General features: G+C 44.5%; 1 protein-coding gene across 5 annotated transcripts in view; it reads right to left on the reverse strand.

Annotated features, from left to right (window-relative positions):
* The window catches only part of CFAP61 (cilia and flagella associated protein 61), a 2,132,686-nt gene that overhangs the window by 1,543,975 nt on the left and 564,710 nt on the right, over positions 1-24,001 (reverse strand). For all 5 annotated transcript variants that reach the window (XM_078649333.1, XM_078649336.1, XM_078649335.1 and 2 more), the window contains exon 12: positions 17,831-17,870. In XM_078649333.1, the coding sequence (XP_078505459.1) occupies positions 17,831-17,870 (40 nt within the window). The remainder of the gene's footprint in view (positions 1-17,830; positions 17,871-24,001) is intronic.

Raw genomic sequence — 24,001 nt, forward strand, 5'->3', positions numbered from 1 at the left:
GACCAAGGGATGCAATCCAGTACCCCCTTGGACTCGTAAGTCACCTCAAAACGGTAAAGCCACTGGGCCTCTGTAATGTAAAGGGGTATTTATAATAGACCAAAATCTAGTGTTGTCCTTTAACACCTCCACGGATAATAGTGAGTTCTATGCCTCATCCTTGATCTCTTTTTTCCGGGTGTGAAGTACTATCTTATACTCCTTCCTCATCCTGACTATCAATTCCCTATCACATGGTTGTTTTTTCAGGGCTAAGACTAAGGAGCGGTGGGCATGTGAACATTTCTCATCGAACCATCTTGGGCCACATGTAAGTCTTGGTTTAGTGTTTATGGTAAGGTCGCGGGCTATCTGACTACAAATGCCCTCAAAGGCTCTGAGAACCCCATCCTTAGTACTTAAAGGATCGGTGCAAGTTGTGATATTATCTATACATTTCTCACACAAACCCTTAAAAAAGGTATCCAGAGTTACTTTAGCCCATCTAAGCCTTCTCCCCTGATCACATGTTACCACCCTACTCGGGACCAAATTCCTACCTCCTTTGTCCAAAATGCCAAAGCGAATTGTCCAAAATTAAAATGACCAGGTTGTGATATCTAAAAAGCGATTCCTGAACATTATAAAAAATAACCTTGTTCAGTAGCATAGGGGACATAAAAATATAATCTATAATGGTGTTTATTGCCTTAGATTTAATTGCACGAATACACCATGGAGAATGTTTTGCTCATTAACCTCAAATAAACAAAAGACATCTGCTTTTCATCAAATTCAGGGTGACAAAAATTCAAATGACATGCAGCAGGAAACACCATAGAGCACAGTGTAACCTACAAGTACCTAGGAGTAGTGGTAGATTCAAGGTTGCCTTTAAAAGATCACTTACTGTACAGAAAATCCCAGGCTAATAAACTTCGCTTCGCCCTAAATTTATTAAAAACAAAATTGAGGTGCCCCTCCAATTCATACCTGTTAAAAGTAATTGGAGCCAAATTTCTCCCAACCCTCACGTACGGCTCGGAACTATTCAGAGGGCAAGATGCAAACTTCTTGACTGTTCAACAATCAGAGGGATTTAAATACATCTTTCAGATCCTGAAGTTTGTATCACAAGCTCAAGTACGCCTGGAATTTGAGTTATTAAACCAACACTCTGTAAGACAAGCAGCAATTCTAAAAATGTGTTGGGAGCTAAAAGCAGCAGAAGAAGATTCTCTGATGGGGCATTGCTGGTCCGAAATAAAGAATCAAACAAAAGGAAAAAAACGCTTGGAGCGCAGTCTTAGAAGAAGCTTTGGCAAACCTTACATCTGGTGATTTGCAAATGGCTGGGTCCAAACTGGAATGGCATGGTGAGCAAAAAAAACGATGGCTTTAGGCCCAGATCTCTGTACTGGGGTGAATGTATGACATTGTTCTGCATTCTGTACATCAATTGTTCTTTTTGCATTGACCACTTAACAGAGCGCCAATCCTAAAACATCACTTCAGAAATGCGCCACCTCATTTTTAATCAGGTTGGACGTCCTATTGATTAAAATTGTTCTCTCTGGTACTTCCAATTCCTGTTTAACTTCCCTTAATTCATTCACCTGCACTCCTTCCATCTACACGCATAGCCCCCTCACCCCAACTGCACCAAACGGCAATTTGGAATAACAGATCTCTGCCAAAGACCCCCTCATAGGGAGCCCGTCAGGTATTGTAGCGCCGACCTGACAAGGAGCATGCCCTATAATGAAGCATGACATCCAGTCGGGTTTGTGAGGGCCCTAATTCCAACAGGAAGAATTCCCCATTCCCCCTGTAACCAGTGAGGACTTGTGACCACCTAGCCCACTAGTACCCCCGAACCAGTTAGGAACTGCATACCTCTCTGTACCACAAAGTCACTCATCCCCATTCATCAATTCTTTTTTGGATATATTTTCAAAATGGATGAATGAAAAAACAACACAGCTCTACAAGCCTGTTGAATCTTGTGTACTTTCATACAGCGTGTTTCTCTTTGGTAGCTAAAAAGTTGGCAATGGGGATTTTTACATTAAAAATGTTAAACACCTTTTGGGATCCCCTTTTAATTTTGCCCCTGTTGGAAATTTGCCCTTCCTGTAGGATCACCCAGGATGTTTTGCCTTTTCATGGAACACTATTTTTGTTGGCTGTACAACTCTGTGTGCTTCATCCCTGCAGGACCTGGGACTATGATTCCAAGGGGATGTTGGTTGACCTGCTGTTTTGAGTTCAGCTATAGGGACACAACAAGCTTCCAGCAGCCTTTCTCTCTGCAACTGGCCAGTTGACCAGTGTCAACTGGACCTGCCCTGGACCCTACTGATGGCATCTGTTGGAGTGAGTCCAAACCCTCAAGTAGTGCTCACCAGGTCCTGGTCCCCTGGCTGGTGTTAGAGTGTACTCCTACTGCCCATACTTCAGAAAGTGGGACTTAGAACATTTTGCCAACTTTCTGCCTAGAGAACCAACAGAGACCAGGATCGCGGTCAAAGCTGCAGCCATAAGCATCAAATTGCCATTTGGCCTCTGCTTACTGGTCTGACCCGCTAAAGGAGACCAGACTTCCAGAAAGTAAGTTCGACAGCCATCGCACGCAAGCACAACCTCAACATCATCTCCTACGCCGATGATACCCAGCTGATCCTCTCCCTCACCAACGACCCCGCTTCCGCCAAAGCCAGCTTTCAGGACGGCATGCAAGACATCGCGGACTGGATGAAGCTCAACCGTCTGAAACTGAACTCAGACAAGACGGAAGTCCTCATCCTCGGCCCGTCCACCCTGCCTGGGACGACTCCTGGTGGTCCCCTGCCCTGGGCTCCCCACCCAAGCCCACGGACCACGCACGCAACCTGGGCTTCATCCTTGACTCCTCCCTCACGATGGCCAGACAAGTCAACGCTGTCACCTCCTCCTGCTTCAACACCCTCCGCATGCTCCGTAAGATCTTCCGCTGGATCCCCATTGGAACCAGGAAAACGGTCATCCAGGCCCTCGTCACCAGCCGTCTGGACTACGGGAACGCCCTCTACGCGGGAACCATGGCCAAACTTCAGAAAAGACTCCAGCGCATCCAGAACGCTTCAGCGCGACTCGTCCTGGACATCCCTCAATACAGCCACATCTCCGCCCACCTGAGGGACCTGCACTGGCTCCCAGTCAGCAAGAGGATCACGTTCAGTCTCCTTACCCACGCACACCAGACTCTCCACGACTTCGGCCCCAAGTACCTCAACAAACGCCTCACGTTCTACACGCCAACCCGCCAGCTCCGCTCTGCCAGCCTCGCCCTCGCCACCGTCCCACGGATCCGCAGAGCCACCACCGGAGGAAGATCCTTCTCCTACCTGGTGGCAAAGACTTGGAACACCCTCCCCACCCACCTGCGACTCACCCAGGACCATCTCTCCTTCAGGAAGCTCCTCAAGACCTGGCTTTTCAAGCAGTAGCGCTACCCCCCCACCCACCCCTTCCCAGCGCCTTGAGACCCTAGCGGGTGAGTAGCGCGCTTTATAAATGTGATTGATTGATTGATTGACATAGAGGGCTTCATTGGGACCGACACCGAGCAGCATCCTATCAAAACTGAGGCCTCACAGAACACTGACTTTGCCAGATCGGAGATTTCTCGCCTACGTTGACAGCCGCACTAGGACACTGCTCTACAGCAGCTCGCCATCACCAAGCTCCGTTTCTGATTTAACTTGGAGCTTGCCCTGCTGATGACTCATTGACAACCACTTTTTCTCCATAAAAGTTTCTAAGTTAGAAGGGTATACTTCCCACATGGCTGAACCTGGTCCATGTATCCAACCCACACTCAATCAACTAGCATTAGTCTAACACGACCAGATAATGCTGGTTGATTCTTTGTGCTTTCTAGCACTATTTTTAATTCAAACTTTAAAAAGTTATATATCTGGTTGTACTTACTGAAATTTTGTCATTTTGGTGTCATCTTACTTACTAAAATATTTCTTCTTTTTCTAACTTGGGTTGGTCTTTTTTTGTTTTGTATACTCACTGTATTATTGTTTGAACACTGCATAAATAATTCACACACTGCATCTAAGTTAAGACTGACTGCTTTGTGCCAACCTACTAGAGGGTTAATAGGATTATTCTGTGACTTTAGTGGTCTGCCCTGATAAGGATTGTGGTTGCTGCTTGAGAAGGGTTTACACCCCCCTCAACTAATAACCATATTTGCCACACATTGGCTTTGTAAAATGTCAACCATGTCTGGTCATATAAGGTTTAGAGATTGTGTACTAATTTTCCTCATATATCACTGTTGTCTCTATGTGACAACAGTCAGTTTCATTACAGTGGTTCTACCAACTTCAGATAAGACAAACTTCATTATATCTTCAATATTTCAAATCTTTTGAAGGTAGCAGCTACGGATTTAAGTTTTGGAAGCCATTTGGTTCATACGGATTTGGGAATAAACTCACAAATGTAAAAAGGGAATTGTAATACCTGAATATGAAATATTGATTTATAAGTTAAACATTCAATTAATCTAGTCAGTATGACCAAACAAACATGTCACATTAATGTAAAGCAGTAACACCTCTTTATGAATTGCAGTTGAGTTCTGTTGAAAAGCATCTTTCTTCCCACTCTCACCTGCATCTAAAAATAAAATGGGTGAGGAATACAGGGAGGAGGTGTGACACATCCTGCAGGACCTTGGATTTGCAATTGCTGGCCGATATTTTTCTACTAGCTGTGTTGGGGTTTCTGTCTGTTGTCTGGAAAGTTGTTTCACATTTTAGGTGTAGACATTATAGCCTGGGAGAGGTTTTGCTTCCTAAGAAATACCTGTCATCTTAACTGTTTGAAGTATTAGCTCTAGAGAGCTGTCTGGTAAGACGTCAAGTCATCAGAGTGTGGAAAAAACAAGGCGTGGTGGCCATCAGGGACAGCATGCTTCTGGTGCACGAGTGACCTCTGAAGGGATCATCACTACTCTGTTTAAAATGAATGCTGGGTGAACCATCTTATTCAAGTATTGGGAAAAAGACAGAAGAAGAATATAAAGAGACTTGCCTGACCACAGCCTGAATCTCTTCCTGACTAAACTTTGCAGCCAGACATAGGGAAGCTAGCTTCCTGATTGTTCCCAAGGATTGTGATTATTATTTGAGGTAGGTCCTCATCCCATCAACTAACACTCCAATTTCATACTCTGGTGCTGAGCTGTGGGATCTAGTACTTGTGTTGTGCAGAACCACTCTGTGATTTGAGTAAAACCAAAAATCCCTGTCTGCCATCAAAAATCAATTTGTGATTTTTAAATGTTCCTTCATTTTGAATTGGTCACCTTGTTTTGCTTTTTTCCTAAATTTCCCTTCTGTCTTCATATTTTGCACCTGTGATTTTTGAAAGAATGGAGGTGGATCTCAGCAACAATGTAAGCTCCACTGTGACAGAGCTAGAAAAGTTGTATAAGGACAAAGGCACATAAACTGGCACAAGGCTCCAAGAAACTGGACTATCAGATAGCCCTTAGAGCTTGGAAGGAGGTCCACATGCTGCAATCTACCTGACAGGGACAGGAGGATGATGGTGTGAGTTCTGCTGCTGGGTCCAGGTTCTGGAGCAGTGTGTCCTCTTACAACCTGATCCCTGAAAATCTGGGGGACAGACAGGATGAGAGAAAGCTAACAGTGCAACTAGCCACTAGCTACGGAGGACAAAAAGCTGACAATGGAGGAGAGAAAAGCTGAAACAGCTGCAGCCAGGGCCCTGGAGGAGAAAAGGGCAGAAGCTGAAAGAACCTTAGAGGTGAGCTCTGGAGAAGGAAATTCTTCAGGCATATGAGATGAGCCAGAAAGAACTGGACCTGAAAGGCAGGAGGGTCACATGGTCTAATGAAGATAGATGGTGGCAGTGACACAGATAAGTCTAGAGGAGTTATAATCATCAACATCCCCTAAGACTTGCTACATAGCTTTGTGGTGGGGGAAGACATTGACTAGGGGCCTATGATGTAGTTTTGTGCATGTACATAGTCCCAGAGGTGGATTGGAGGGGCGAGTCTCAAGAAGCATACACCAATCACTGGCAGTAATACCCTACTGGCCCAAGATAAAGCTGACCAGATGAGGTATGCCCCCATGAAAGAAGCCCTTGTTGTCAAGTTTGATCTTATTCCAGTGAAATACCGCTTGAAGTTCAGGAACAGTCAGAATTTGTCTAGCCAGAGGGTAGAGCATGCCATTGGGTCCCTTTGTTGGGAGGTGGACCCAGAGGGTAAGCTTATGATCCCTGGTGGTGGGAGTCGTCACTGTCACCAGATCATAGTGAATAAGATAGTTGTCACTGCTCTAAGGCAGTGGTTCTTAACCATTTTACTTCTGTGGATCCACACTTAATTGTTAATGAGATCCAGGGACCTCTTACTGAATAATTATCAGAATCACACTGAGTCGTTATTGGAACCTGGGGACCCAGCCAAGCAATTTTAAAGATTTGAAAAGCAAAACAACATACAAAAATACAGAAACAAACATTCACTTGTGAATTATTTTATTCAATTCAAACAAATATAAAGAACTCTACATGTTAATTGGAAGGTTTGAGTTGTTCTAAATACAACTGAGGTCACCCATATTATATTCTGTTTGATGCATTTACACTGCTCCACAAATTAATCTGAGGGTACCAACTTAATATTTACCCTCCAATTTCAAATTCCTTCAAAATTACAGAACATTTTAATCCCTTGCGTGCTCCAGTCGGCCCTCCCTAGTGCTGCCGACGGAGCCCCGGCCACCCTTTAGAATGCCCGCACCGCGGCGGAAAAACCGCCACGGTTAAGGCGTTACAAATGTACAGTTTACATTTTGTTTCTTTGTTTATATACACTTTATTAATCTGTAAATATTATTGAATTTTCTAGGCAGTCACAGATCCGCTGATTAGGCATTGCGGACCCACAGGGAACCCTGGACAAAAGGTTAAAAAACGCAGTCTAAGGGATACCTGAGCTAGTCAGATCATGGTGATGGAAGCAGTATCTGCCAGGTGTGCAGGGTAACCCAGACATTATGTCATCCACCCTATGGCATGGCTCTGGTCTCATTGGAATGGGTGGGTAAGAAGTGGCCAAAAGGAGGGACATTGTCAGTCCCCAAACTCCCAATGATTGCATCCTGGGAAATGAACTCCCACCAGATAGAAGAGCTGGGTGGGGCAGCAGTCCAAGGCACCTGGAAAGCCCAGATGTCTGGGGGCACTGCTCCCAAATGAAGATTATGGATCATTCATTATTCCTTATTTACTACATCTAGCTCAGTCCAAACTGCAACGTATTTAATAACCTAATCAATGAAGGTTCATCTAGCAGCGATTGGTGCATGCAGAAATCTACAGACCAAATTTTCTTTTTCAAAATACCCTGTAGGATTTCCCACCAATCAAGCACCTTCTTCTCCATAGGAGATGAATCTTGTTTTATCAAAATTGACTGGCCCTTCATTTGAGCCAGCCCATAAGTCTTCATTAGAGCATCTTTCCAGGAAAACAGCCTGCTTAGTGGCTATCACCTTCATCCAGAGAATAAGCAAATGACAGGCATTATGTTCTATAGAACCTTACAGAGTATATTATTCTAGTGGTGTAGTAATGAGGACACATCCTTCATTCCTTCATAAGGTTGTCTTTGATTTTTGTATTAATCAAAATATTATTTGTCCCACATTCTTTCCCAGTCCATACTTCCAGCAGAGATTTCTCTGGACATTGAAAGGGTCCTTTATTTCGGTCTGGATAAAACTAAGGATCTGAGAAACTTGAAACAACTATTTTTAAATTATGGGGATCTCAGACAAGGTTCACAATCTCCCAAACAATTAATTGGTAGGTGGATCAGAGCTTGCATTAAGACTTGTTATTTAATAGCAGGTAGCCCCCTTCCAGGAAACCCAAAAAACACTCTACTAGGGAGAAAGCAATCACCACAGCTTAGCTTAGAAATGTCCCTGTTGCTGATGTGCGCAAGACAGCAACGTGTATGTCAGTACACTCTTTTGCAAGGCACTCAAGTTGATTCTAGGTTGGGTCAGGAAATTTATTGACAACTGTTCAAATGATGCATCTCTCTGCTACCAGGGAGTCTTATCCTTAGCTATATATACTATTTTTTCCTGCTGCCCAACAGCCACTTTCTATCATTTCAATTAGCTTGCTACTCAATTCAGACATTTATGACTATCATAAATGCCCTTATTGCGGACTTGGACATAGTTGGGCTTAGACAAATGATCACCTCTCCGACCCACCAAGCTGGGCATATTTTAGATGCCGTCTTTTCAAATGAAGAAGGCCTACAGATTTCTAAAATCTTGCCTATGCCCTGGACTGACCATCATGCCATTTTCAGCAAATTGACTATAAAGGAAATCTTAATGAAAAAGGCTATTGCTCCTACCTTAGCACCAATCAAAGTTTGGAAAAATATAAACCAGACGGATATAACTAATCTATTGGATGGCACTCGTCCTCTGCTGTCCCCTGATCCTAACATGCTACCCAACAATTTTACGATTGGTTAGGCAACGCCACCAACAAGCTAGTACCAATTAAAACATTATCTAGGAACAGAATCACACCATCTGCCCCATGGTACACTGAGGAATTAAGAAGGCAGAAACAGCTGAATAGAAATAGGGAAAGGCAGTGGCGAAAAAACTATGCTCCTGAGGATAAGGCCAAATACAAAGAGTCTCTGACTGTTTATAAAGCGATGATTACCGAAGCCAAAAAGACATTCTTCTCGCATAAAATAGAAAAAGCTAAAAATTCAAGCAGACAATTATACGATATCACAAGAATTTTGTCCGGTAATGCTCCTGACTTGACCCCGCCAGTATCTCAATCATTCTGTGACGCATTGGCCAAATTCTTTTTTTCGAAAGTCAATGATATCTATCAGGCCTTTTCTCCAAATCCCACAACATTAGTTCCTCCTAATCTGCCTTCTGATAAGGTCATGAGCAGCTTCAAGACGATAACTGAACAACAGATTAAAGCGATCGTATCTTCTATCAAAACCGGATCAACACTAGATCCTTGCCCATTTTCAGTCCTCCCACCAGTGATGGATACCCTTATCCCAGTGATTACCTCAGTCTGTAATTTGATACTAGGCTCCGGTATTTTCCCCGACTCCCTAAAAAACACGCTGGTGAAGCCCTTGCTGAAGAAATCAACTTTAGATAAGGCGGAATTAAAGAACTATAGGCCTATCGCGAGTTTACCATTCCTAGCCAAGGTGATTGAAAAGACCATGAATCAACAGTTAGTCGAGTTTGTAGAGAAACATCAACTACTGGATGAATCCCAATTTGGCTTTCGAAGATATCATGGCACTGAAACTGCCTTAATTAAGCACAGTGACGATGTCTCCAGGCATGAGTGAATATCTTTGTTTAGATAAAGTGGTTTGGGGAGAGATCTCCTGTGGTCCTCGAGCGTGGGACAACAGCACAGAAGGTAGAGCCATGATCCATTCTTGTAGTTGCACAGTCTACAGGCCCCTCCTTTCCCAGTGTAGCCCATTGGTTGAAATAGGCCACTTGTAGGCCTAGCATGCACATAAATAAAATATCTCTGTGGACCCGTCTATTTAGACCATCTGAGAGGTATAGTTGTGACTTCCTGGATAAGTAAGAATCCTTCAGGGGGTATAAAACAGTTGAGGACTTTAAGGAACGGGTATCCGGCAGATGTGAGATTAGGCATTGCGGACCCACAGGGAACCCTGGACAAAAGGTTAAAAAACGCAGTCTAAGAGATACCTGAGCTAGTCAGATCATGGTGATGGAAGCAGTATCTGCCAGGTGTGCAGGGTAACCCAGACATTATGTCATCCACCCTATGGCATGGCTCTGGTCTCATTGGAATGGGTGGGTAAGAAGTGGCCAAAAGGAGGGACATTGTCAGTCCCCAAACTCCCAATGATTGCATCCTGGGAAATGAACTCCCACCAGATAGAAGAGCTGGGTGGGGCAGCAGTCCAAGGCACCTGGAAAGCCCAGATGTCTGGGGGCACTACTCCCAAATGAAGATTATGGATCATTCATTATTCCTTATTTACTACATCTAGCTCAGTCCAAACTGCAACGTATTTAATAACCTAATCAATGAAGGTTCATCTAGCAGCGATTGGTGCATGCAGAAATCTACAGACCAAATTTTCTTTTTCAAAATACCCTGTAGGATTTCCCACCAATCAAGCACCTTCTTCTCCATAGGAGATGAATCTTGTTTTATCAAAATTGACTGGCCCTTCATTTGAGCCAGCCCATAAGTCTTCATTAGAGCATCTTTCCAGGAAAACAGCCTGCTTAGTGGCTATCACCTTCATCCAGAGAATAAGCAAATGACAGGCATTATGTTCTATAGAACCTTACAGAGTATATTATTCTAGTGGTGTAGTAATGAGGACACATCCTTCATTCCTTAATAAGGTTGTCTTTGATTTTTGTATTAATCAAAATATTATTTGTCCCACATTCTTTCCCAGTCCATACTTCCAGCAGAGATTTCTCTGGACATTGAAAGGGTCCTTTATTTCGGTCTGGATAAAACTAAGGATCTGAGAAACTTGAAACAACTATTTTTAAATTATGGGCATCTCAGACAAGGTTCACAATCTCCTAAACAATTAATTGGTAGGTGGATCAGAGCTTGCATTAAGACTTGTTATTTAATAGCAGGTAGCCCCCTTCCAGGAAACCCAAAAAACACTCTACTAGGGAGAAAGCAATCACCACAGCTTAGCTTAGAAATGTCCCTGTTGCTGATGTGCGCAAGACAGCAACGTGTATGTCAGTACACTCTTTTGCAAGGCACTCAAGTTGATTCTAGGTTGGGTCAGGAAATTTATTGACAACTGTTCAAATGATGCATCTCTCTGCTACCAGGGAGTCTTATCCTTAGCTATATATACTATTTTTTCCTGCTGCCCAACAGCCACTTTCTATCATTTCAATTAGCTTGCTACTCAATTCAGACATTTATGACTATCATAAATGCCCTTATTGCGGACTTGGACATAGTTGGGCTTAGACAAATGATCACCTCTCCGACCCACCAAGCTGGGCATATTTTAGATGCCGTCTTTTCAAATGAAGAAGGCCTACAGATTTCTAAAATCTTGCCTATGCCCTGGACTGACCATCATGCCATTTTCAGCAAATTGACTATAAAGGAAATCTTAATGAAAAAGGCTATTGCTCCTACCTTAGCACCAATCAAAGTTTGGAAAAATATAAACCAGACGGATATAACTAATCTATTGGATGGCACTCGTCCTCTGCTGTCCCCTGATCCTAACATTGCTACCCAACAATTTTACGATTGGTTAGGCAACGCCACCAACAAGCTAGTACCAATTAAAACATTATCTAGGAACAGAATCACACCATCTGCCCCATGGTACACTGAGGAATTAAGAAGGCAGAAACAGCTGAATAGAAATAGGGAAAGGCAGTGGCGAAAAAACTATGCTCCTGAGGATAAGGCCAAATACAAAGAGTCTCTGACTGTTTATAAAGCGATGATTACCGAAGCCAAAAAGACATTCTTCTCGCATAAAATAGAAAAAGCTAAAAATTCAAGCAGACAATTATACGATATCACAAGAATTTTGTCCGGTAATGCTCCTGACTTGACCCCGCCAGTATCTCAATCATTCTGTGACGCATTGGCCAAATTCTTTTTTTCGAAAGTCAATGATATCTATCAGGCCTTTTCTCCAAATCCCACAACATTAGTTCCTCCTAATCTGCCTTCTGATAAGGTCATGAGCAGCTTCAAGACGATAACTGAACAACAGATTAAAGCGATCGTATCTTCTATCAAAACCGGATCAACACTAGATCCTTGCCCATTTTCAGTCCTCCCACCAGTGATGGATACCCTTATCCCAGTGATTACCTCAGTCTGTAATTTGATACTAGGCTCCGGTATTTTCCCCGACTCCCTAAAAAACACGCTGGTGAAGCCCTTGCTGAAGAAATCAACTTTAGATAAGGCGGAATTAAAGAACTATAGGCCTATCGCGAGTTTACCATTCCTAGCCAAGGTGATTGAAAAGACCATGAATCAACAGTTAGTCGAGTTTGTAGAGAAACATCAACTACTGGATGAATCCCAATTTGGCTTTCGAAGATATCATGGCACTGAAACTGCCTTAATTAAGCACAGTGACGATGTCTCCAGGCATGAGTGAATATCTTTGTTTAGATAAAGTGGTTTGGGGAGAGATCTCCTGTGGTCCTCGAGCGTGGGACAACAGCACAGAAGGTAGAGCCATGATCCATTCTTGTAGTTGCACAGTCTACAGGCCCCTCCTTTCCCAGTGTAGCCCATTGGTTGAAATAGGCCACTTGTAGGCCTAGCATGCACATAAATAAAATATCTCTGTGGACCCGTCTATTTAGACCATCTGAGAGGTATAGTTGTGACTTCCTGGATAAGTAAGAATCCTTCAGGGGGTATAAAACAGTTGAGGACTTTAAGGAACGGGTATCCGGCAGATGTGAGATTAGGCATTGCGGACCCACAGGGAACCCTGGACAAAAGGTTAAAAAACGCAGTCTAAGGGATACCTGAGCTAGTCAGATCATGGTGATGGAAGCAGTATCTGCCAGGTGTGCAGGGTAACCCAGACATTATGTCATCCACCCTATGGCATGGCTCTGGTCTCATTGGAATGGGTGGGTAAGAAGTGGCCAAAAGGAGGGACATTGTCAGTCCCCAAACTCCCAATGATTGCATCCTGGGAAATGAACTCCCACCAGATAGAAGAGCTGGGTGGGGCAGCAGTCCAAGGCACCTGGAAAGCCCAGATGTCTGGGGGCACTACTCCCAAATGAAGATTATGGATCATTCATTATTCCTTATTTACTACATCTAGCTCAGTCCAAACTGCAACGTATTTAATAACCTAATCAATGAAGGTTCATCTAGCAGCGATTGGTGCATGCAGAAATCTACAGACCAAATTTTCTTTTTCAAAATACCCTGTAGGATTTCCCACCAATCAAGCACCTTCTTCTCCATAGGAGATGAATCTTGTTTTATCAAAATTGACTGGCCCTTCATTTGAGCCAGCCCATAAGTCTTCATTAGAGCATCTTTCCAGGAAAACAGCCTGCTTAGTGGCTATCACCTTCATCCAGAGAATAAGCAAATGACAGGCATTATGTTCTATAGAACCTTACAGAGTATATTATTCTAGTGGTGTAGTAATGAGGACACATCCTTCATTCCTTCATAAGGTTGTCTTTGATTTTTGTATTAATCAAAATATTATTTGTCCCACATTCTTTCCCAGTCCATACTTCCAGCAGAGATTTCTCTGGACATTGAAAGGGTCCTTTATTTCGGTCTGGATAAAACTAAGGATCTGAGAAACTTGAAACAACTATTTTTAAATTATGGGCATCTCAGACAAGGTTCACAATCTCCTAAACAATTAATTGGTAGGTGGATCAGAGCTTGCATTAAGACTTGTTATTTAATAGCAGGTAGCCCCCTTCCAGGAAACCCAAAAAACACTCTACTAGGGAGAAAGCAATCACCACAGCTTAGCTTAGAAATGTCCCTGTTGCTGATGTGCGCAAGACAGCAACGTGTATGTCAGTACACTCTTTTGCAAGGCACTCAAGTTGATTCTAGGTTGGGTCAGGAAATTTATTGACAACTGTTCAAATGATGCATCTCTCTGCTACCAGGGAGTCTTATCCTTAGCTATATATACTATTTTTTCCTGCTGCCCAACAGCCACTTTCTATCATTTCAATTAGCTTGCTACTCAATTCAGACATTTATGACTATCATAAATGCCCTTATTGCGGACTTGGACATAGTTGGGCTTAGACAAATGATCACCTCTCCGACCCACCAAGCTGGGCATATTTTAGATGCCGTCTTTTCAAATGAAGAAGGCCTACAGATTTCTAAAATCTTGCCTATGCCCTGGACTGACCATCATGCCATTTTCAGCAAATTGACTATAAAGGAAATCTTAATGAAAAAGGCTATTGCTCCTACCTTAGCACCAATCAAAGTTTGGAAAAATATAAACCAGACGGATATAACTAATCTATTGGATGGCACTCGTCCTCTGCTGTCCCCTGATCCTAACATTGCTACCCAACAATTTTACGATTGGTTAGGCAACGCCACCAACAAGCTAGTACCAATTAAAACATTATCTAGGAACAGAATCACACCATCTGCCCCATGGTACACTGAGGAATTAAGAAGGCAGAAACAGCTGAATAGAAATAGGGAAAGGCAGTGGCGAAAAAACTATGCTCCTGAGGATAAGGCCAAATACAAAGAGTCTCTGACTGTTTATAAAGCGATGATTACCGAAGCCAAAAAGACATTCTTCTCGCATAAAATAGAAAAAGCTAAAAATTCAAGCAGACAATTATACGATATCACAAGAATTTTGTCCGGTAATGCTCCTGACTTGACCCCGCCAGTATCTCAATCATTCTGTGACGCATTGGCCAAATTCTTTTTTTCGAAAGTCAATGATATCTATCAGGCCTTTTCTCCAAATCCCACAACATTAGTTCCTCCTAATCTGCCTTCTGATAAGGTCATGAGCAGCTTCAAGACGATAACTGAACAACAGATTAAAGCGATCGTATCTTCTATCAAAACCGGATCAACACTAGATCCTTGCCCATTTTCAGTCCTCCCACCAGTGATGGATACCCTTATCCCAGTGATTACCTCAGTCTGTAATTTGATACTAGGCTCCGGTATTTTCCCCGACTCCCTAAAAAACACGCTGGTGAAGCCCTTGCTGAAGAAATCAACTTTAGATAAGGCGGAATTAAAGAACTATAGGCCTATCGCGAGTTTACCATTCCTAGCCAAGGTGATTGAAAAGACCATGAATCAACAGTTAGTCGAGTTTGTAGAGAAACATCAACTACTGGATGAATCCCAATTTGGCTTTCGAAGATATCATGGCACTGAAACTGCCTTAATTAAGGCGGCAGACGACATCAGGGCAATTCGTGACCAAGGAGGGACAGCAGTACTTGTACTGATGGACCTATCAGCGGCCTTCGACACGGTCGATCATAAGATTCTGGTCGACCGTGTCGAAAAGATGGGCATTCACCACCTAGCGAGAAATCTGATTGCATCCTTCCTGGCTGATAGATTCCAGGCAGTCACCCTGGGCCCACATCAATCCGCTAAACTGTCATTACCGTGTGGGGTTCCTCAAGGCTCATCCCTAAGTCCAACACTATTTAATATCTACGTGTCGGACCTTGCTAATGTCATCAAAGCATATGGGATGAGCGTAACCTCCTACGCTGATGACACCCAACTGGTTTTGTCCATTAAAGATAACGGACTCAAGGTGGCTGACAGTTTCCAACATGGAATGATCGCAATCGGGGAGTGGATGGCATCTAACTGCCTTAAGCTCAACTCCGATAAGAAGGAGGTGCTTATCTTTGGACCTCTCCGACCAGAGTGGTCAACAACCTGGTGGCCACCCGCCATGGGAGACCCCCCTTGCCCAGCTCTCAAGGTTAGGAACCTGGGAGTAATTTTTGATGTGGACTTAAACTTTGTGGCACATGCCAACAAGGTAGCGGCAACAGCCCATTACAAACTAAGGATGATCAGGAAAATCATTCCGTATCTGCCTGTAACCGCCGCGAAAACACTGATAAGCTCCTTAGTGTTATCATCTCTTGATTATTGTAATGGTCTGTTTTTAAATGCCCAAGTTAGGACAACAAATACGCTTCAGTCTGTACAGAATGCAGCAGCCCGGCTGCTCTCTAAAACACCCAAGTTTTCCCCGATATCAGATACCATCAAGAGATACCATTGGCTAACGATCCGTAATCGGATCGAATTTAAATCGCTTTGCATAATATACAAAGCACTCCATGACCAAGGCCCATTCTTTTTTAAGGATCAGCTGATACCTTACAAACTGGGTAGACAGCTTCGATCGGCCAGCCTGAACCAACTAGTGGTCCCTCGAGCTAAAACAGTCTCATGGGGAGATCGTCGCTTTATAGTGGCGGCTTCTAAACTTTGGAATACTTTGCCACAGTACATTAAAATGTCCTCCTCACTTCTCCAGTTCCGTAAAGGATTAAAGACTTGGCTTTTCGATCAATAATGTACCTTAACATCACTATGAGCCTCCAAAGACATCTAGGGAATCTTTCAGCGCCAAGACGCCTACGGGTATTTGTTGCGCTTAATAAATTGTAAAAATAAATAAATAAATAAATAAATCAATGAAGATCCTATGATGCAGAAGAAAAGGCTATTTACTTGTAGTTCTAGTTATGCATCGAGGAATCTTTATTTAAGTCAAATTACCTACCCGCCTAGGTGTGGTTGGGTAATAAAAATTAGCAACAACAATTTGTTCATAAAAATAACTGCCTCTGTGAGGCAGATGCCAGTGCAGTCCATCATTGGTAGGAGAAGCTCCTGGAACCTTACGTGTTTTATAGATGTTTTCAATATAGGCATAACTGGCTACATTGCTTTCTTCAGGTCATAAAATCTTTCAACCCCTTTTTGCAACTAAGATGCTGCAATGCAGTCTTGAAATTTATGTTTTTCAATACCAACATACTACATTTAAAAAAAGGTCACCTCTTATAGGCACTCAAAGGGTACTATTCATCTGTTGGACACTGGCACTGTGTTTTATATTCATGGACAATATATACATATAGAAAGATGCTCAGAAGTCCACACAGACAACATAGAAATGTTTCAAGCTTTTATGACGATCATTGAAGATCCTACAATGTACATATATCTTTCATGTGAAGGAAGTGCAAACAAATATACATACTCTCATTCTAGTTCGCGCTATATAAAACTCTGCAAATAAACAAATAAATAAATAAATTGCTGTTGTACATGGCCAAAGGCTGTGTGCAGCAGAGATGTGCTGCATAGAGGGAGGATTAAGCATAACCCCCAGGCTTTATGTCCTACCTCCAATCGGCTAGGCCTTGAGCCCAACCTCTCATTCGGGCATCTCACCACTGCACCCGGCCTTTATTTAAAAGGCCACCTGTGCATCCAATTAAAGCTGTGCACAGTCTTCAGGTGTGTGCTTTGGGGTTTGGCTGCAGGGTCTGGCCTGAAGCCATTCCCCAACACCCATCCTCCCTTGTGTGCAAACCCAAAGGTCTTGTGTTGACCTATTCATGTGGCCAAATCACGGCTGTGCACAGCCTTCAGCTGCTCCGCCTTTACTGAGTCCAACCCATGCTGCGCATTGCCTTTGGCCTTGCACTGTGGGACTGCATGTCGCCAGGGTCTGGGCCCAACAGCATCTGTGCCCAACAGCTATTGCACTCCAGCTCTGCTGTTCATAGCCTTAGGCTGTGTGCTACTAGTGTTGGTCACAGGCCCTGGCTTTAATTATTTCTTGAAAAAGGTCACAAGGTCAAAGGTCTAAAGGAGGTGTCACTGAAAAACATGAGTTTTCCAGCTACAAAAAACATCTCACTTTTACCTGCGGCTTGATTTAGGGTGTAATCAACACTAATTGGCTATGGTGGTCATATGGTGTGAAGGCGGTCACAGAGGCTTTGGCCTTACCATTGCACAATATTTCCTATTTGTGATTCTTGCTCTCAGCAGGTTATTAAATATTAACAACATCCAACATCATAATGAGACACAGGCTGCTAAACAACATGGAGCACTTTGTTGCTGACTCAGAGTCAGTGTCATTATAAAATATATTTTATAGTAAAATTGTACTTACTGGAAATAGGTTGAAGACATGGTTCAGGAAATCCAGAGACCTGTAAAACAGGAATATATGGTGTCAGAGCAGTTCATTTGCTGGTTAAAAGTAACAAAGTTGTGAGACTACGTTTTTATACGTCTTTGCCTCAAAAACACCTGCACAAACAAAGGGAGCAAATTTATTGAAGTTCGAACAGGTGCAACTTAGTTTAATATTAGGAAATATTGAAATAAGAAGCAGCTGACATTATTGCATTGCTTACTTCTTCTTTCCTGTTTATATGATGACGTTGCTGCCCACCCTGTTTATCATGTGGCACAAGCTGAATTAAAAACCTCTTCTCACCTTCTTCTGTTCCTACCTTCAGCCCTTATCCTCTTGTCATTGGGAGGGTGCTATTCCTACAAGCCACATCCAAACATCTATCCTGTGTCTATGATTTAAAAGACACCAATGCACTGTCTGGCCAGGCTCCTCTAAAATGTATATATGTATGTGGTAAAATGCAAACCTAGGCAAAATGCAGTGCAGAGCTTACAGGGTTATAGACAGGCAACAATTGATACGAGGTTTGCCTGGGCTCCGGGAGCAGAAGAGGCTGTCACTTTCTCAGATGTAGTGTTCTTTAAGAAGAGCTGGGAGACCCAGGTAACACAGGTAAACATGGCGCCAGCGATGCTTGAGGTTAATGGGTCACATATTGTGGCAGGACTTCACCCTTGCTGGTCTCTGCTGCTCTACATCATGTGATAACCTCAGACTGCCATGAAAGAGTTCACCAGTTTTGGAGCCCTGCCTTTGGATCTCTGTTGAAAAGCTAATTTTGCTAATAAGGTCCTGGCTCTACATGCTATGTAGAAAGTACAGCCACACCTGCTCCTCCTGGTAGAATCACTATGCTGACGGCGAACATGGGTGTATATATTCGTAACGTGCATATTATAGATTAACAGTCAAGGGAGTATAAAGGTTTCCCAATTACAAAATTGTACAGGTATGAGACCAGGGAGGAGGATTTATCATTCCTCAAGTTGAGAACGACAAATGTGACTTTAAATGCAATGTAGAGGGAGAGAGAATCTTTATTGTTTAGTTAGTTAAAACCATAACAATTTTACAATAAAGCAGTTATTAAAAGGATAACAAGGGCACCAATGATGGCACCAATATTAACCATGGCAAACGCAAGGTTATACAGAAAATGAGGAGGCCGAGTTTACGGTCTGTGTTTAAGAGTCTAGAAGTCCAGCGACTTCCCAGTTTTCTTTGGACGATGAGTAAAACAGAAAAAGTGCAGAGTGCGGATGTTGATACCCCCAGGGGTGAGGGGCGTGGTGGGGGGGGGGGAGGGAGTGCCGAGTCACACCGTGAAATAGTCCGTTCCTAGTTTTTGTACAAAGGTAGCGGGGTGGGGAAGAGCATGGCGATCTCTGAGTAGGTCTTCAAGATTCTTGACATATTTGCCGCACCTCGCTAGGGTTTGTGTATCAGTGTGGGATAAGCACAGTGACCATGTCTATAGGCAAGAGTGAATATACTTTTCTAGATAAAGTGGTTTGGGGAGAGATCTCCTGGGGGCCTCGAGCGTGGGACAACAGCACAGAAGGTAGAGCCATGATCCATTCTTGTAGTTGCACAGTCTACAGGCCCCTCCTTTCCCAGTGGAGCCCATTGGTTGAAATAGGCCACTTGTAGGCCTAGCTTGCACATAAATAAAATATCTCTGTGGACCCGTCTATTTAGACCATCTGAGAGGTATGGTTGTGACTTCCGGATAAGTAAGAATCATTCAGGGGGTATAAAACAGTTGAGGACTTTAAGGACGGGTATCCGGCAGATGTGAGGTTAGTTTCAGCCGCCTGTTGATGACCCTTTTCCAGGCTGTGTAGGGGATAACAACCGAGTTTAGTGCAGTAGCTTCGATTTGTAGACAAGTTAAAGCTTTTTGTATTTGTCTGTGCCGGGGATTCCCAGGGATCTTGAATGTTTCTTTTAGGCATGCTTTAAGATTGTTTTCTGGTGCTTTTAGAACCCTTACATAAAATTTCAGGGTTTCAGCCTCGCAGGTGAGTGATTGTCTTGTAAGGCTCAATCGCAACCATATTCTGGTCTTTTGTATGTATCCGGGGAGTTGAAAAAACTGGATTATAAGCCAAGCATTGAGCTTGGTCTAGGCTTGCAGCACAGGCCTCTGGGAAGGCCTGTTGCCTGTGGTGTAGCACGGAAGAAGAGTGGCTTTCTTGACCTTTAGTATGGGGGTGGCTGAGGCACGGATTAAGATCATATTAAGACAGGTCAGTCTGTTTGTAATGGCTCCAGCTTTCTTTTTCAGGGCAGCTGGGTGGACCGAAGGTCTGGAAGACTCAATGAACCATACCCCCAAATATTTTTACTTTATGGTTGTTTTAATAATCTGGTTAGAAGTTAATTTTTTCTACAGTGGCCAAAGATCAGGACTTTGGTCTTCTCCTGGCTGATTTTAAGAGAGTTGGTGTCATTGTATTCCTCTAGCTTGCTCAAGTCTCGCTGGATTCCGATTTTGGTGTGGTCCATTATGACGATATTGACAGAGCATTGTAAAATGTATAGTTTTGAATGGCCCAGTTGGGATGGGAGCATGCAGCTGCACTCCAAGAGTTTCCCCGGATCAGCTGTGAAAAGGTTAAAAGGATGAGAGCAAGGACGCACCCCTGCTTCAGGCAGTCATTGGTTGTGATTTTTGAGGATACAGTTGTGGGGCCCGTTCTCACCCGTACCCATGTATCTGAGTGCAGAGAGATATTGGCCCGAGGAGCAGTCGGGGTAACCCCCACGCTTTTAGTTTTCTCCAGAGGGAATAGCGGACCACCTTATAAAATGCAGGACTATAGTCAATAAAACATCTATATGGAGGAGGCTGGCTTTTTTGGGCTGCACGATGACTCTAGATGGCAAGAGTTGTGATGTTATCAATTGTAGAGGCAGAAGCATGGAACTAAGTTTGGAAGTAAGGTAAGATGTTATTTTCTGTGACCCATTGTTCTAGCAGTTTGAGAAGAGACCAGGCATAGGCTTTGGCCTCTAGGTCCAGGAGGACTATAAGTTGGTAGTTAGATGGGAAGGTCGGATCTCCTTTTTTTTTTAAAGATTGCGTATAGGGTGGAGCCCATCCATGAGTTTGGGGTCTGTGCAGCAGTGTAGGCTTGATTGAAAATGGGGGGTTAACACCTTAGCCCAGTCCTCAAGGGGACATTTGCATGTGCCTGCTGGGAGGCATTCGGGGCCTGGAGCTCCGTCTTTTTTCATGGTTTTCATATATTTGTGAGCCTGCGTAGCAATAGCTTGAGTTTCCCCAGGCGTGTGCTCCTCTGTCCCCCATCCATTCAATCAATATAGAATTTGTAGAGCGCACTACTTACCCGTGAGGGTCTCAAGGCATTGGGGGAAAAGGGGGGTCGCTACTGGTCGAACAGCCAGGTCTTGAGTAGCCTCCTGAAGGTCAGCAGGTCTTGGGTCTGTCATAGGCTCAGTGGGAGGGTGTTCCAGGTCTTGGCGGCGAGGTGGGAGAAGGATCTGCCGCCGGTGGTTGTTCTTTGGATGCGAGGGACGGTGGCGAGGGCGAGGTCGGCGGAACGGAGCTGGTTGGTTGGGGTTGTAGAAGAAGAGTCGTCTGTTGAGGCAGGCTGGGCCAGTCTTGTGGAGTGCCTTGTGCGAGTGGATGAGGAGCTTGAAGGAAATCCTCTTGATGACGGCGAGCCAGTGCAGGTTTCTCAGGTGGGGGGTGATGTGGCTGTGGCGTGGTACGTCAAGGATCAGGCGTGCAGAGGCGTTTTGAATGTGTTGCAGTCGTTTGATGAGCTTGGCCAGGGCTCCCGCGTAGAGGGCGTTTCAATAGTCGAGTCTGCTACTGGCGAGGGCCTGGGTAACTGTTCTTCTTGTATCTGTCGGGATACACCGGTAGATCTTGCGGAGCATGCGGAGGGTGTTGAAGCAGGAAGATGAGACTGCGTTGACTTGCTTGGTCATGGAGAGTGTTGAGTCGAGGATGACTCCCAGGTTGCGTGCATGGTCGGTGGGTGTCAGGGCTGCTCCCAGCACCGTAGGCCACCAGGAGTCATCCAAGGCTGAAGGGTTGGAGCAGAGGATGAGGACCTCCAACTTGTTGATCTTCATCCAGTCGGCGACGGCCTTCATTCCTTCGTGGAGGTTGGATTTGGTGGTGAGGGGGTCCTTAGTGAGGGAGAGGATCAGTTGAGTGTCGTCGGCATAGGAGATTATGTTGAGGTCGTGCTGTCGGGCGAATTGTGCGAGCGGGGCCATGTAGATGTTGAACAGTGTCAGGCTGAGGGATGATCCCTGGGGTACACCGCAGATCTTGGAGGTTTCGGATCAGAATGGGGGGAAGCGGACACTCTGGGTTCTGCCGGAGAGGAAGGAGGTGGTCCATTCCAGGGCCTTGTCTCGGATCCCTGCGTCGTGGAGGCGTATGCGTAGTGTGCGGTGGCAGGCGGTGTCGAAGGCGGCGGAGAGGTCCAGGAGGATGAGGCCCGCGGTCTCACCGTTGTCTAGCAGGGTCCTGATGTCGTCGGTGGTGGCGATGAGGGCAGTCTAGTGTGTGTGCTTCAGTCTGGGAAGATAGCCCCACTTCTGAGATACTGGCGGCTGTTGCGGCATGTAGATCAAGTGTTAGAGTCAGAGGATTGTGGTCGCTTTGGGCAATCTGGGATCTCCAGGCTGACCAGGTGACTGGCTGAGGGGGCTGGCAGGACAATGTAGTCCATGGCTGAGATCCATTTGAATGTAGCAGGAACTGAACGTGGGATTTTGTGCCTGAGAGATTTGTTTGGCTGATTATAGTTAGACAGTAGAGCAATCATTGTATCCTGTTCTTTAGTTTTTTGTGCAGAGTTGTAGGTGCTCCCCAATCCCCTGATGTTAAAATCTCCCAATAGCAAGTGTGTGTGTGTTGAAAAGTCCAACAGGAAGTTCTCCAGACTGTCGAGCAGGTGTTTGGTAGCAGGCATTTTGGATGTTTTGGTTACATTATGGTAGCAGTTTATTAGAAGAAAGGGAGTGTCTTTTATGTTTTTTGTTATCCCGGAAATTAGGGCTGCTTGCCAGGATGGGGAATTATGATGTGGAACTACTGCCTTCATCTTGCAGGAGTGTTTAATAAAGATTAAGAGACCCCCCCGATGGACGCCCAAAAGATTGGTGAGTTTTGCTGGTTTAAAGACCTCGTAGTAGCCGTATAAAACCGATGGAGTGAGAGCCCATGTTTCCTGTAGGCAAATAATATACATTTTGTTCAAATAGGTCAGCACAGGTTTGCATGTGAGTATTGATCTGAGCCCGCCACTTTCCAGGAAGTGATTGTGAGTTTGGGGCTTGGCTGTGAGGGTCGAGCATGGGGACAGCCTTGGGGATTCAAGCTAGGAGCAGTTCTCCAAGGTCCCCCGATTGGGGTTGCCTGGCTGGCACCACCTGTGAAGTTGTTGTTGGTACTTGTTGTGCATCTTACCAATCTCTGGTTGTTGGCGCAGGAGACTTTGATGATGTTTTCGGCTTTCGAAGTACTAGGGAGCCAGTCATGGGTGGCTCCCCATGTCCCCCTCAGCACACTCTTATGAGGCCTTGCCGTATCTTCCTGTAGCAGCACATGCGGATATTTCTGCGGGTGAGGCTTCAAGTGCTTGATGCCCCAGCATTCAAAGGCTCTCCCTTCCCTAGAATGTGGTACCTTAGGGGTCATTCCCTACCATGTGGTGATGGTGGCCTCCGAGGTTCCTTTATCGGGGATCCGAGCAAACTTTATGGATGTTAGATCGGAGGAGGTTAGCCCCCCAAGGGCCAGAATATGTTTGAAGAGGCGAAGGTGTTTTTTCCTGTTGACTATATTGTGCGAGCCCTAATGGGTACAGTGCGGAATAAAAGCCAGTTCTTGCTGTTACAAGGTGCTTGTACTAGGAGGCTCGCCTGGTCCTAAGAGTAGAATTTGTGGAACCTGGGGAGGTTGGGGGGGGGGTTGGGGTCTGAGATCTGCAGAGAAGAAGCTCATCGAGCCCAATGAGGGCCTGTTTGTGATGCCAATCAGTCTTTGGCTGTCATGCGACTAGGCATGGTGATGACTGAAGATGGTTGTTGGAGCATGTCATTTGTGTCAAAAACAACAAAAGAGGGGGATAGAGGAAATAGGAGAGGACTCCA

This window comes from Lissotriton helveticus, chromosome 6, assembly GCF_964261635.1.
Source record: "Lissotriton helveticus chromosome 6, aLisHel1.1, whole genome shotgun sequence".
NCBI lineage: Eukaryota > Metazoa > Chordata > Amphibia > Caudata > Salamandridae > Lissotriton > Lissotriton helveticus.